The following is a 15,227-nucleotide window of genomic DNA, read 5'->3' on the forward strand; positions in this document are numbered from 1 at the left end:
AGGGGTTTCTCTTGTGAGGCTCCTTTCCCCCAGTTAAAAGGAAATACAGCGAGAGCTTAGGTTGGATATTTACTTTCTTTGTTTTTTAAAGGTTTGCCGGTGTTGAATTTAAAGCTGAAGTGGGTTTGTTCAGGCAGCTAGGCAAGTGTGGTGTAAGCAAGATGCCTGAGAACAGGCATTTCTTCTGAAGGTGTGATTCTGCAAACCTAACACGGACCAAGCTGCAGAATCTGCATCATTAAAACCATCCCTGTCAGCAGCTGTCTGCATAAAATTACAGCTTTAGAGGAAATCTTGCGTTCTTGCTTGCAGGCATGTTGTGACGTCTTTGTGAGGCAAAGCGGCATGTGGGAGTCGGACAGTTGGAAGGGCTTCTTGCGGCTCGGAGGTGTGGCTTCCTAGCGAGGCTTTGAGACTCGGCTCAGCTGAATGAGTAATTGCTTTAAACACGTTTCCTGATTTAGTGCTAGATCAAACTGCATCTGGCACTTCTGTAACTGCATTTATCTGTAAAAATAGAAGGGCATAATTTTCTAGAAATGTTGAATGTGGGAGTGAAGTGAGCTAAACGTCCTTGGAATTGCAAGAATTTTGGGGGAAGTCAGTTCCTTTTGGAAGAATAGAAATTGATTTTGACAAATTCTGAAGACGACACAACGTTGTCACTATTTTGTGTCCTTTCACTGTCCAAGGAAAATGAAATCTTCCGTGTGGTGCTTCAGAGAGATTTACTGTCCCCTCCCACTTCTGCGTTAATGTCATGTTTTGAAACTGAAGGAGAGTTCAGGGACTGTCACAGGGGAAGGCGGGTGCTGCCTACTACCTCAGAGCATTTTAAACTCTCGGGAGATATGATCAAATGCCATAGTTAGTGAAGAGGTCTATTATTGTGTGAATTGAACGGCCACCAAACAGAACTCTTAAAATGTACATTCTTCATTTTATGCCCAGGTAGCTGAGGAAATAGACCTGGGGCAATAAGACTTTCTAAATCTGTTTCATACACACGGGCTTGACATAATAATTTAAAAAGTGATTCTTATTTATTCATTTATCTATTTGCTTATCTCTTATAAGATGCCTTCAGGTCCGTATTGGGAATCATAGTGTAAGAAAGCAAGAATAAGACAAAGGCTGTTGTGTTCAGGATTTAGGGGGGAAGTGGGATGACTTCACAAAGGTAAGCATTTGAAGGGGTATTCAACTGGTGGTGCCAGGGCGTAAAATAAAAGAGGATGGTGTTGGTTAAATAACAGGAGAGCTTCTGGACTAATAAGGTAGTTGAAACCGTGCTTGTAGCAGTGTTTAGAACTAGACTGCCCAAGAGCAAACTTACCCTATACGGGTTTTGGCCTAGAGAAGCTCTGTTAGGTTTGTGCGTCTCTAAACTCTGTCAAGAAGTGTATCATCGTGCGAGCAGTTGGCTGGCTTCTTGCGTGGTTAATTGTACAAATGCATGGGATTTTGATAACTTATTGTCAAAACTGCTGATGTTTCCATTGCATGTGTTGATTAGCGGCCTGGATTTACCCTAGTTATTTTTCCTTTTGGACACTTTACTGCCTGTCTTTTGCATGAGACCATTTCCCGCTGTTTTAGGAACGTCTATGTTGAAGTAGAGAAGTAATGACCAGAAAGGTAATGGGGGCAAATACAGATATATAAACAAGGGATGGCTTATTGGGGAGAGCTGATGAGACGAAACGGTTGGGTACCCTGTAATTATGTTTTTTTTTCAGCTTACAGGAAGAAACTCCCTGTTTATGGAGGACAGGATAGCAGAGATTAAGGGATATCTAATGACTTTCCAACGTGTCATGCTTCCTCTGCTTCCTTGATCACAGATGATCTCTCTGAATATGCAACAGGCCTGCAATGGTGTGGTTTGTTACCTAGCAAGCTCATGGTCTGGGATGGAGTACCCTGGGTTTTCTCAAAATAGGCCGTGTTCTTGAGGGAGTTCCTTCACCATGCTTTCCTTAGACCTTGTTCTGGAACCTCGCCCCCTCTGTTGGCTTACCTCTTTCGATAAACAGCAAAACAAACCATCCATCGGTTTAGTTACAGAAAAACTTTCTTCCTGCTCTTGCTTTGTATGTTCCTATTCTGTCTCCTCCTCTTGAACAAAGACTTTGAGCTGAAGCTGTAGGTGCAGTGCTGCCCTTTTGACGGTAGCTTTTTGACTGCTGGCTTCTCTGCAGCTGGATCCTCGTGGTAAGTGCTCCCTCTTTCTTGATGGAGAAGCTTTTCTCATCGGGCACGCGGAGCTCCATCCATCCACCCAGCAGTCTGTATAGTGGTTTTGGATCTTGCCTTGGGCAGCAGCACCAGACCAGTTACAGCAGCTGAGTTTTCAGTCTTCGTCGCTGTAGCTAGGTAACAGCACTCTGAAAGAGAAGCTGATGTGTGTTAGGCCTTGAGAGAAGGTGAGGGAAGGAGAAAAGGGGGAAAGAGAATCCCTTATTTTTGTTTCTCATTTGTAATGAATGAATTAACTGAGCTTTGGAGTGACGTTAAGTTCTTGGAAACCTTTGGCTTGCTTTTTGTGCAAGTTTTGGGAGTCGGTTTCCCTAGTGGTTGCGTTAGGATGTAACGAGAGCAAAATCTCCTGAGCAAGTCGTGAAGCGATGTGCTGGTCTTGGTCTTAGGCCGTTTTTCTTCTGCTTAAACGGACGCACATGCAAAGATAATGATACCAGTCTCTCTTCCTCTTGTGAATATGACCTTGCGTCAGCCGCGTCTACGCAGACGTACGCCAAGGCAATTGCCAAATGTCTTAGGTTGTATTTTTACTCCCCCTGTTGGCATCTTGGCTGTAAAGTGTATGGGTTCCTGAAGAGAAAAACCTGCTTCTCTAGCAGTCAGTCATAAGAAAAAGCAGCTGTTAACCCCCACTTCTGAGTTAGTTGGTTTGAACCTGGCTTGGCAACAAATGCAGGTGGCTGTAGGGGAGCGGGAGAGGAAGGGAACTCCCTGAGCCGCAATAGCGTCTCGCTCCCACTGGAAGGCAGTTATTTTATTTAAGATTTGAATCTGGTGTCCTTGCTTAGGGTAGAACGCAAATGACTGAGTGCACGTTAGAAGTGTCCTGTAACAGAGTACATGGGAGCCACGCGATGTCCTGCTTCTGCCTCTTAGCAGCTGACTGCGCTATACACTGTTCGGTGCTGTTCTAGCCCCTAGTATCCCTCTGAGTTATACCCTGTCCTGTGCGTAGTCACCTGTACCGTCCCGGAGCTCTTTCTACTCCAGCAAAGCGCTGCTTCGTGAGGGTTAGAAAACAGAGGGATTACTCTTGAGGCCAAGGGAAAATGATGCCGCTTTGTGGCCAAGGAAAGTCCGAGTAGGACTCGGACTACTTAAATCTCTAACAGCCGGCTTTGTGGCATCTGGTCTATACCCAAGGATTCCCCTATAAAGAGGGAGATGTTACCTCCCCAGAAGAATTTGGGAAACTTGTTACTTATCTCCAATTTCGGTACGTTTTCTTCTTACCCTGCTCTTGTTCAGATTTAAATGCAGACTTAATTAACTGTAGGTAGTTTTATCATATGCTTGGCATGCGGTATGTTCTCTTGATCGCCTGTCGTGTTTTGGAAAGAACAATTTTTTTTGTGTTCTTTAGTGCGCATAGTGTTTCTGCTAGAGCAGTCAGCATTTAGGATGGTAGAAATGAGTGACTTTTCTCAATTTTCTGTTGTATCAGGCTGTAGAGTGGCGAGGGGGGGAAATGAAATGAAAAAGAAGTTTCTTGGCGTGCTTCTCTGTGACCACGTGGCTGCATTAGCATTGCTCCAAAGATCAGCTACAACCCTTGCATGTTTGATCATGCAGTTTAAACATTAGGTGAAGCCTGGAGAAGCCTTATCCTCCCCCTCTGCCTCAAATCAGTTTTTTGTACCACTTAAAAATCTATTCAGTCCTGTGGAGAGATGTTGAAAAGTTGGCAAAGGCTTGGTAACAAGAAAAAGAGAACTGAGCAATGCTTGTGTTGAAAGTTCTGTAGCCTGGGTTTCACCGCTTTCGGTCCTTTCATTGGAATTGGGAGGTCGATTTTTCCTTTCCCGACAGAAATCTTTTCTCCACACATACACTGAAAATTCACACACGTTGGCTTGTCTGACGCTTTTCTTCTGCAAATATTTGAAGTTTTGTGCATCTCACGTTTCTGGCATGCTAAGGGTTAATGAGCTATCTGGGTTCACTGCCATCATTTATCATTCTGTGTGTTTTTCAAACAAATTTATAGGTAGGAAGATGGTCTTCAGCTAAAGAGTTTTCATATTTTTGAGCAACTGCATTTTAAAAACTAAGTTTCTGAATAGCACCAGATACTTGTGTAGCGTATTTCATGTTGCCATTTAACCCTCTCCCCCACTTCTTGATATGGCTATCTGGATCTAATACACTGCTGGTGATTTGAAGTAGCTAAGATACTGTTTTGAGTTAGGTAAGACTCCGGAGAGTGTGCTTTTCCAAATAATAGCTGCTTATTTTCGAGGCATTAATAGTAACCTTATTTAACACACCATACTGATCTGAAGAGAGACACGACGTCTGGACCAGCTGACCCTACCGCCTGAATGTACGTCCGCATGTGCGATGACATTTCATGTCTCTTGAAGGCAGATGTTAGGAAGGACGGGGGTTTTTCTGTTATTTAGTGTCCTGTATCATGGTGACAAGCTTCCTGACTGTTGAGGCTAAAGATTTTGGTTTATTGCTCTGGATTATTGCTCTTGAAATGTAGCTATTGAAATTCTGGGGAAATAAATCCGTTTTTGGTTCTGTCTTGCCAGTGATCCAATTTAGTGAGAGGGAGACAGGAGTCAGGGCATTCCCTGTTGTCCAGCTGCTTTAACAGTAAGGTGAACAACTGAGAATGCTGGGTAGTGGGGAGTGATTTAATTGCTTAAAAAGAAAAAAATTAAAGCATTGGTATCTTATACAGCTCAGTCTTTGTTTAAATACCCTTTTTCTACTTGAAAACTGGGGAGTGGGAAAAGTGTTTAACGCTAGTCCTGTGGTTGTGCACGGCTTGTTCATTCCTTCCTTCTTCCCTTCCCGCCTCGTAAGTTCTCTGAATATTTGCTCTTCCTTTTGCAGTGGTAGTCGCTCTTCTAAAACCTTCAAACCAAAGAAGAATATTCCAGAGGGGTCTCACCAGTACGAGCTGCTAAAACATGCCGAAGCCACGCTTGGGAGCGGTAATCTCCGAATGGCCGTTATGCTTCCAGAGGGTGAAGACTTAAATGAATGGGTTGCAGTTAACAGTAAGTTGCCTAACCTGTCTTTCGTGAGGGGGACGCTGAACGTGGACCGACAGTCGCTGAAGGACAACTGCGTACTTCTTTCTAGTGCGGTGGGCTCTTCTGTCCGGCGTGCACCACCCTGCGCTATGCTGCAGTTGGGAGAGGTGAACGTCCTATCTGGCAGCTGCAGAGGTGGCTCACTGAGACAAAAACTCCTTATGCTCCATGTGGTAAAAATATGTTTCTGGTAACAAAATAATTCTTCTTAGTGGTTAAAGTCTGAGCACTTGTTCACAAACAGATACTGAGGTAGAAATGCCAGTGCAGTTTTTAGAAAACAGCCTGTCAGTGCTGCCTTAATGTGTCCAATCTAGCTCTTCCTGCTAGAGTTGTTGCTCAGTGGAATAGCCAAGCCCCTACATTCGAGCTTAAAACCTTTCCTGTGCTGAGGGCCGAGTCTGAAACACAGTAAGACTACAGTCACATGTATGGCTTGGCTTTCTTCTTGCCTGTAACAAACCGGGAAGTTAATCTTTGAAGTATTCCTAAATTTAGTTCCTTGCTTTGTTTCTACCACGTTGTCAGCCTTTGCTCTGGTAAGTTTTTGACTTGATTATTTCAACTTCCTATAAGGCAGTTTCTCCCAGCCAGGGCAGGCTGAACAATGATGCCTAAATTAATGTTTTCTGATGGCTTTACCAAGTTTCCTTCTCCTTCCTCTCCCTGCTGCATGAATTTGCTGCCTTCCTTCTGGCCTAAAAGACTGGATTAGCCAAAGTCCTGTCATCCTGTGCAGGCCGTGCAGAATTTGGGCTGACACAAACCCTGGGCCCTGTCTGGTTATTTTCTGGTCTTTTGCATAATTGACTTGGCGCACTTCCTTGATTGTACCGTATTGATTGTACACTGCAGCGTACTCGAGATAAATGACTGTAATTTTTTGTTTTATGTGATTCTGTCTGTTTCTCTGCTTGCTCTTTGACATGTTTGGGAATTGAAACTGTCATATTGACCTCTACCTTCTGGTTCTTAATTAGCTACATAGTGCTCTGGTATATGAGTTGCCAACAACGTTCTTGGTTTAACAACAACAACAAAAAAATTCACATGAAAAGCCAGCCCATTTTTATGAGTAAGCTTTACTAAGGACGCTTCATATATTGCTTGCAAACTTGTGCTTTTGCTGGATCCCCCATTCCATGTCTTTGCTTTTCTGCATAGCAGTGGTGCTCTTCCCCTCCCAAATGATTTGACTGCTAAATTAGCTGGGTGGCAAAAGGCAGTGAAACGCTTGACAAAACAGTGGGCATTGCTTGTGGTAACAGCTGTGTTCTGTAATGAAATGGTCCTCTTCCATGCCTCATTGCAGCAAAGAGGGGTTTTGATTTTCTTTTCTTTTTTTTTTTTCCTAGAAGTGATTAACTGGCCTGATTAACTGCTTGCTTGACTTACAGCATCCCTCTACTACACGCAGAACTAACTGATGGTAGCCGTAAGCCTCTTCATTGGTGGAGATGTCTAATAAGTTAATAAGTATTACTTATTGTGGTGGTTTTTGCCCTTCCATGTACTGAGAGCACGGGCACAAATGTGCTGCTCTTTTCTAATTCTTGCTCAACCCATGGCTTTGCTGATGTTTTCTGGTAGTGGGTTGACTACGTGTGGATTTTTTAAAGTATGTGTTTTCAAACTAAAAAAATGTAGGAGATGTATAATCGATTTCCTCTTAGTTTCATTTGAAATCTCCTTGATTGCAAAACTGTTAACAACAACTTGAGAAATAGAGCGCCCCTATTTCTTTATAATTGATAAAGGTGAAAGTGTCTGGAAAACAAAGACGTATTTGGGGGTAGAAATGGGATTCTTGCTTAAACACCAGCATGTACTTCTCCAAGTAGAAAAGCACTTAAAAAAAAAACTAAACTAAACTAAACCCTACAAACTTTAGAACCATGAGTAAAAAGAAGAAATGAAAATGCACGCAGGCACTGTACTGCATTACAGATTTTGGAAAGGAGGTGCCTGTGTTTTTCATATTTGTCAGACTCCGCTAGCTTGGGCAGATGGGTGGTATGCCTCATGCTCTTTAGAGGCTTGCAAGAGTGGGCTTCGCAATAATCAGTCATCTTGTCAAAGTCTGTGTGGGTTTTTTGAACGTACTTGCCTTGAGGCAAATATTGGGCTGTGGTTTCTTCTGGGAGTGGGGAATGGAAACTCAATTAACAGTTCTTCTGTACACTTAAGAAATAAGGGCAGTACATAAGCACTTCTTCCTGTGTTTACAATGGTAAATGCTCCGCTGCCCACCCAAATGAGCTTTAACGGTCCTCATCCTCTGTAGCTTTTTTGTCAACCGTTCCCTGTTTTGTTTTGCTATTTTCTGCTGTTGCTTTTCTGCTTGGGGAAAAAAGAAGTTTATTGCGGGAGATGAACTGCGCTAGATGTAGGCCCTACCAGTTTTTATTTGCTTCCCTTTTTTGATACCTGGAAAGTGTCATGACGCAGGTGTATCTTGTATCCTGCATCTGCTGAACAATAGTTTGCCGCCATCAGGTGCGTGTGGTCTTTGATGTTTATTCTCTTGAAAAATCAGTGAGGGGAGGTAAAGTGTTTATCCCTTTCTTTTCATCAGTTTGGTTCTTTTCACGGTACGTGGTATCTGTTCGTGCTGGAATTCAGGATGTCGACCTCCTTTTCATTAGAGCGCAGCTGTAATTTTCTGTAGGTTTAAGTAAAGAGCACCGAATTTGGGTTAGCTACCGAGTAATGCAAGATGGTTTTGACTGCTCTGTCTCAGCCACAGCACTGGCTTTCCTATAGCTTGGCACCAGATGGGGACGAGTGCGTTGCTGCTGTTAATTCCAGTGTCCTGCGGACTGATTGTATGAGAATATGCCATGTTGCAAGCTCAGACAAACGGTGCGCCAGTTCCTCACCACCAGGACTAGCCTCGCGGACGCGACTGCCAAATGAAGCTAGTCGAGAGGTGTTTTGCACAGGCCGTTGTCAGAGGTGGCAGGCCCAGTGCTCTTAAGAGTAAGAAGCTATGTAGTGTGAACTGGGCGTTAGGACATCCACCCCGTTTTTACATTATATATAGTCCCTTTCAGCCTGAGGGTATGTTGGTGTAGTAGTTAAATTTGTGAAGCACTTTGGGTAAATAGGAGGAGTTGGATTCCACAACACTTGATCTGGGTGTTCCTTCGATTGCTAAATTTCATCCATGCATAAAAATAAACAAACAGGGGCGCTAAAGCCAGTCCTACGAGCCTTAAGTTCTTGTCTGTTTTTATTACTTGGGTTCATGCAGAAGCAGAAGTTGCAGCAGCTGTTTATTCTAGCATAAGGGAAATAAGAATCTTTAGTGCAACTGTTATTCTGGAGCCATTTACTTTGTGGTCAGAATTTAACCCTGCCTAGTTTAAATTTTACTTACTAGGTGCTTCATATTGGTCCCTTTTTAAATTTCACCTGTGACATGCATCGTTTGAAAGAAGTTTTGAAGTGGTAATACCGATATATTGATACCTTGGTAGTGCTCTGTGCTTCCCAGCAGTTGCAAGGAGGAGCATTCATTAAGGGGAGATAAAGCTGATCTTTATAAATTGTTTACAGTGGTCACAGTTCCTAAAAATCAAGCGTACCATTAGGTTATTGAAGAAGAGCCTTGCTTTTCAAAAGCTATTCTAAGCACTCAAACTCCCATTTGAAGTAGTAGGAACTGCGGGAATACTTAGATATATTAAGTGTTTTAATTTAGTATTGCAACTGTAGTTCTTTTCACGGTACGTGGTATCTGCTCATGCTGGAATTCAGGATGTCGACCTTTTCATTAGAGCACAGCTGTAATTTTCTATAGGTTTCAGTAAAGAGCACCGGAAAAAAAACTTCGGCTAAGAGAACTATTTTCCCAAGCATATAATAAAACCGAAGCAAAAAAAATCCGAAAGGCAACTCAAAGGATAGTTTTTAAATGAGGAAACGTCGTGGACTAACTGGTGATTTGTGGTAATGAATTGACAATCTGAGGAACAGAATTCACTCGACACTATGTCATGCCTTCTATACACCCTTCCCCCCTCCGTGTTTATAGTGTTTTAATGTAGCATAAGCATTTTTTGGAAAGATAGTTTTTTGGGCTATGAGGCCTGAGGGACATTGGGGTCGGCCAATAAGTAACAGTATTCTCTGCGTGGGAAGTTTACACTTGAAAAATCTTTGTTTCATTATAAACTTACCAGTAAAACCTGGGATTCTAATAAAATGCACCCAGCATTTGGAAGAGGAAATAAGTTGGCTTTCTCTTTCCCTCTGAAATAAAGGTTTTGCTACAGTGAAAAGTGCAATAGCTCTTGCCAGAAAACGTTCAAGGAAGTTAGTTGCTGGTCATGTTCCATGTTTCCTATATAATATATCTTAAAAAGCAACAACAAAGAGGTTTTATCATTTAAAAGAAAAAAAAATCCAGACCTCTCTTTAGCGCTGTGTGTTTTGCAGTTGAAGCTGCAGAAAGCTTGCATTGCAGTTACCCTGCGGAGTGATAATTGATGTTTTAAATGCTTTACAGCTGTCGACTTCTTCAACCAGATCAATATGCTGTATGGAACCATTACAGACTTCTGCACAGAGGAGAGTTGCCCCGTGATGTCTGCTGGCCCAAAGTAAGATTATTGATTACACATCCTTGAGAACGTGTAACACTTGAGATTACCCTACATTTTGAAAACTGGAGACTAGCTCAGTTCTTTGAATGCTGAATATTAGGTAACTTCTGTGGGTGGAAAGGGTGCCTTTTCTTGTTCCCTAAGGAAGGAAAAAAGCTTGAAGCTTTGCAAGAAAGTGGAGAAGGGAAGGGTTCTCTCTTACTTGATTTAGCCTGGGAAATAGCGTGACTGTCAAAATTGTTCTCTTACTTGTGTTCAGATGTGTTACTGAGGGCTTCCTAAATACAAATTTGAAGCTTTTATCTGCGAGTGCGCATTTAGCGTGATCGAAAACCTTTTTTAGGTGTTCCAGTAGATATTATAAAAAGAAACTTAGCTACAGTTTCGAGCAGTTTGAATAAAAATCCCCTACGCTGTCGTTAATAAGTTTCACTTCCTTGATTCTTGTTTATACTTTTGTACAAATACTGAACGTTTCTGTTGTTGCTCGCTCTCCAGCTGCTTTGTGTTTTCCAAAGTGGAAAATACCTGCATTTCTGAGTGAGTGGAGAGAGAGGGCACTGCTTCCTTTTAAGCTACCTTAGAATCTTAAATAAGCAGTAAAGAAGGAAAAACAATCCCCTCCTCTGCTCCTTCCTCCCTTAAAATGAAACTTGTTGTTACTGCCTGAAGTCAGAATTCCCAGCCAGCGAGGTGTGGGGCTGAGGAAGGGCAACAGGGCGCTGCTGCGAAGGAGAGCTTGGGAGGCAGAGGGACTACCAGCTCTGCAGGGTTCAAGCAGCAAGGCAGATGAAGAAAAGCTTTGGCGTTATGTTCCTTGAGTAACAGCGGATGCTGCTGAATGCCAAAGCCAGTGTGGGCAGGCACACCTGCTGCTGCAAACCACGCAAGGGGCAAAATACAAAAGAACTAACGAACAGTTTGCTATTATACAAAAGAACTTTGGGAAAAGCTTGTGCAATAACATAGCCCATTGCCCGCTTTGCGCTTCAGAATGCAGAACGGACTCTTACTTGCTAAGAAAGATGGTGAAAGTATCTGTTTGCTTTATTGTTTGTCTGAGGAGAGGCAGTTACTTGGGGGCTGAGTTTAATTAAAGGTGTAGCCATCTGTTTGCCCATCTAAACAATTTATTTCTCTCCCAAGGGGCCTGTAACCATTGACAGAAGTTGATCTAATACTCAAATAATTATGGAGCGCGTAGAAAGGAGACACTGTAGTCCAGGAAATGCATTCTGTAGAGCTTTTGGTTAGATGACATTGTGCCTAGCGTTTGGAGAACATTCCCCAAACTGTGCAGGCCCCACCTGTGCTCGGGGATGGGTTCTGTGAAAGATGGGTAAGAAGTGTGTGTGCGTGTGCGTGAGGGACCAGGGCTAGACAGGCTCAGGACCGGGTGACTTGGGAGGCTGGCCATGGCTAGCAGCAGAGCACTGACTGTATGTTTAGGTTAGGTGAGTGTGGCCATTCTTTAAGTTAAAGTGGTCCTGCAAAATTTTCTTAGAAGTATTTCTGGAAAAATTATGGAAGTACTGATACTTGCAGAATTCTTCCGTTTCTTGTCCCTCTTTCCTGTTCTCTTCTGGCTCCAGCTGTACCAGTGGAAAGGGCATTGATTTTTTTGGTGCTCTCTAGTGCTTCTAGGCTGAGCAGCAACTGTTACTGCGTCCTCATCCACTTCAAACAAGAGGGTATGGTTTAGCTGAACCAAATGATAAGGTCGTTTCGGTTTGAAACAAGTTAGGCAGCAGTAATATGAGTAACTAGGGCGAACTGAAAGCAGCAAGCGCTCTTGCTCTGAAGTCTGATTTGATATTTCTTTCTGTGCAATTCAAGTCCTGTGAAGTTTTTTGCCTTCCAGTATAATTTCATCCACTTTTCTTTTAATAACTCAGTGTTTGGGGTACGTAAAGCAAACTTAGAGCTACGTTTAAATTCACAGTGTAGAGCTACACGTTTCCGCTGGAAAAATGCTTATGGTCTCTATATTGAAAAAGGGTCGTAAGCTGCTGCTGTGCACATAGTGGTTTGACACTCGTTATGGCACCATCACAAACTTCATAGCAGTCTATGGAAAAACTAAAGCAGACTGTTTGCGTGGGAGGGTAACCAGAGTTTAGGCATGATGCTTCCTGTATCCACTGCCTGGTACTGGTGTTTTGTGTTCAAAACCTGTTTAAAAGAATAAATTAGCCCTTTGCAATGGACAGATTGTCTGGGTTCATGCATGGGTGTTTTGTGTCGTTTTTGATGCAAGGAGAGCTACCTTCTTTAAACGGCTACCTTTGAGAAGAAGCAAACGTGTGGGCTGTATAGCTGCTACCCAGGCTCCCTGATTCTTTCAGTAGCGATCTTGAAAAGAAGGGCTTAGCTGAGGCAGGTAGCTTCCTGGCCTGGATGGGCGGTCGGGAGCCGAACCCTGCTTTTAAGTCAGGAATAATAAAATGAAAACTAAAAGCCATCTTGGCCTTCCTGCTAACATTAAACAGCGTGTGCGCGGCGGGCTCGCTTAGATTTCTGTTGGACTAGCCTTTGTTGAAAGGATTGTTGAATTAGCCTTTAACAAGGTGTTAGTACCTTGAACGAGTTAATGATTGATATAAAGTTCAAGAACACAGCTCTCTCTCCCACTGCAGAGCTCATTGCCTTAACAGCTAAAAAAAAAAAAAGAAAAAAAAATTTTAGTTGTGCTTCAGACATAGGCTTTATCATGGTAATGTTCCATTTCTTCAGCAAAAACAAACCATTTTTTAGCCAAACAAGCCCTAGTTGGTTACCGCTTCTCATTGTTTTTTAATAGTTGTAGCATCACCATCAGTGGAATAGGCACGATAAAAAGCTGAGAACCTGCATAAAAATAATATGCTTATTGGCTAGTATGGAGTGGAGGGTGCTTCCTTTATTGTTCTCCTTGATTGTAAGTTTTCAATAAGAATACAAAGGAAGGACGTAGCTTCTGCGTTGTTCCAGGCTGGAGGTCTGAACTGAGGCTCTAAAATCCAAGTTCACTTTCGGTGTTGGTGAGATCCCTTTTGACTTTCCTAAGGCTTGTAGGTGCTCAGTGCGTCTGTATTTAAACGTTTGAATAAGAATAGCCTGACATTCAGAAGTGGATGGCTCCCATAAATCCTACGTGAGCCTAATATAGTATGGTTGAATGTAAATATGTTGTCTTCTGCCCACTGTTTCTGTAGCCAAAAATCCCCCCCCAAACCCAACAACTCCCCAGATCCTTGAAATACCTTATGTGTCTCAGCGCTATCGATCCTTTGCCTTTTTGTGACAATCCACTTTGCGCCTGTGTCACTTGACCGAGAGGGACAAAGCAGAACATGATATTTGTTACCTGTCCAATTAAATACCATTTTGCTGAGGTTTGAAGATGATAGTTCCAAGTATATGTCCTAGGATCCTTTAAAAGGCATTACTGAGCCACTGAGTTTTATTGCTGTTTGGCAAAGTAATGGCTTTAATTTTACTCAAGCTATTTTTCTTCATTTCTGCATTGAATTGCATGGTAGAAGGAGCTGGTCCTGTGATCCTCTGTACTTAGGGATATTTTCTAGTGTCAGAAGCATAGCTGGATTTTCTGTTTAAAGTTGTCAAATAACTTATGTTTATTAATACTAGAGAATTCTGCCAGCATCATTAGGGATTCCTAGCTTCCCCCCCCCCACTTGTTCATGCAAACCATGTATTCATTGCCCTATCCCTCACACGTTATTTTGCCCATAAAAAAAATCTACTGATCAGCAGAGGTGGTTCACAATATATTTTCCCCACTGGGGTGCCGTATAACGATAAGGCAAATTTTTTTTCCTGTTACCAGAGATGGAGGTGTTTGCTCACAAGCTTGAGATATAGTGGATTTTTTTTCCCCTCCGATGTGTATGGAATCTCTGAATGTTGCTTTATATTCAATTTTAAAAGGCTTTCAGACCCTCTAATTTGATTCCGTTATAAAAATGGTATCTTTATGCCATTGTTAGCAGCGCATGCTGATCACTCTTGTTTATTGTGAAAATGTTCTCCCAGTTATTGTTCTGACAAAACAGCTGAATGTTTTGAACAAAATTTTGAGCCACATTTGATCAGAAATGGTTCACGTGGCTCATGTCAAATGGTCTGTACAGTCTTTTAAAGTAGAAGAGCTTTACAAATGTCCTCATAATATTAATTGCAGGTAGCAGTGGAAAGTTCCAATTGCGACGTTCACAGCCCAAATGCTCTATACTAAGAAGTAAAAAGAAGCAAAAATCAAATAAAGCAAGCTATTCCCCCATGAAAAGAACAAATATTAGCTGTTGATAACATCTCTTTGAATTCTCTTAAAAAGAATTTAGCTAGCGCTTGTAGACTAGGCAGGAATGTTTCCTGTAAGAGCACGACTGCTTGAGCTGACAGCACTGTCCTCGTTTTTGAGAGGAGTATTGCTGCTAGCCTGAACCGTCGCTCATTAGTTTTTCGAGGAGGATTTCAGAGCTGCAAAGCTCAGCAGTCCTTTTGGCTTCTGGCTTGGCAGCGTGCTCACCCCACGGATAGTCTTTCTTCAACAACGTTCTTTGGCTGGTTGGCTGAACAAGGCTGGCTGATTTAAAACAGACGTGGGAAATGATGCTGTTTTCAGATCGAAGGGATGGCTGTGCACAGCTCTGGCCTAATGAGAAGAAACTGCTCGGATGTTAAGGACTGGCAAGGAATATTAAGGTCTGTGCATTTGTACTTGGCAAGAAGTAGGAAGAAACAGTGGTTCACTGGAAAGCTGATACTGTCAGATTCCCAGTGTTAAATATGTGGGGACTTTTTTGGTGTTTTGTTTTCTTTCATTTGTTTTAAGCTACCTGTTCTCAAGGTCAGCCATCTTCTCTTGTGCCTTTACTTAGGTGGAATTGCTATCCCCAAGCCAGTCAATAAATCTGCTCCATTTTAATTTCATGAAGACTTTTTTTCTGTGTGTTTGCACATTCATGGGGGTAATGCTTAATATGGTTTTCCATGGCTCTTACCTGAAGTTAAAACGGTAACTGTAAAACGAGTGATGCTGAAATCTGCTGGCCTACAGCTATCCAGTGGGTCAGTGGTATAAATGGGAAAGGGTTTTCTGCGCGTGTGTTTCATCTATGCGTTGGATGGCAGTGCCAAACCCTCAGATATGAACATTTTTTTTTAAGGAAGACTATTGAATTTAGAAGCTTTCTTCTAACTATCAGCTGAAATGCATTTCTTACCAGCTTCCAGTTTTGTAATAGTGTTACTTAGTATTAACATATCTCTGCATTTTTTCCATGTCTTCGGCACGACGGTAATTTGG

At 42.4% G+C, this 15,227-nt stretch overlaps 1 protein-coding gene across 2 annotated transcripts in view; it reads left to right on the forward strand.

Moving 5' to 3' along the window:
- Positions 1 to 15,227, forward strand: part of MOB1B (MOB kinase activator 1B) — a 43,673-nt gene that overhangs the window by 18,517 nt on the left and 9,929 nt on the right. For both annotated transcript variants that reach the window (XR_011140766.1, XM_068941294.1), the window contains exons 2-3: positions 5,107 to 5,273; positions 9,820 to 9,913. Coding sequence is in view for 1 of the 2 variants with exons in the window: in XM_068941294.1 (XP_068797395.1) it covers positions 5,107 to 5,273; positions 9,820 to 9,913 (261 nt within the window). In the remaining variant the exon portion in view is untranslated. The remainder of the gene's footprint in view (positions 1 to 5,106; positions 5,274 to 9,819; positions 9,914 to 15,227) is intronic.

The sequence above is a fragment of the Struthio camelus genome, chromosome 4 (genome assembly GCF_040807025.1).
Source record: "Struthio camelus isolate bStrCam1 chromosome 4, bStrCam1.hap1, whole genome shotgun sequence".
Classification (NCBI taxonomy): domain Eukaryota; kingdom Metazoa; phylum Chordata; class Aves; order Struthioniformes; family Struthionidae; genus Struthio; species Struthio camelus.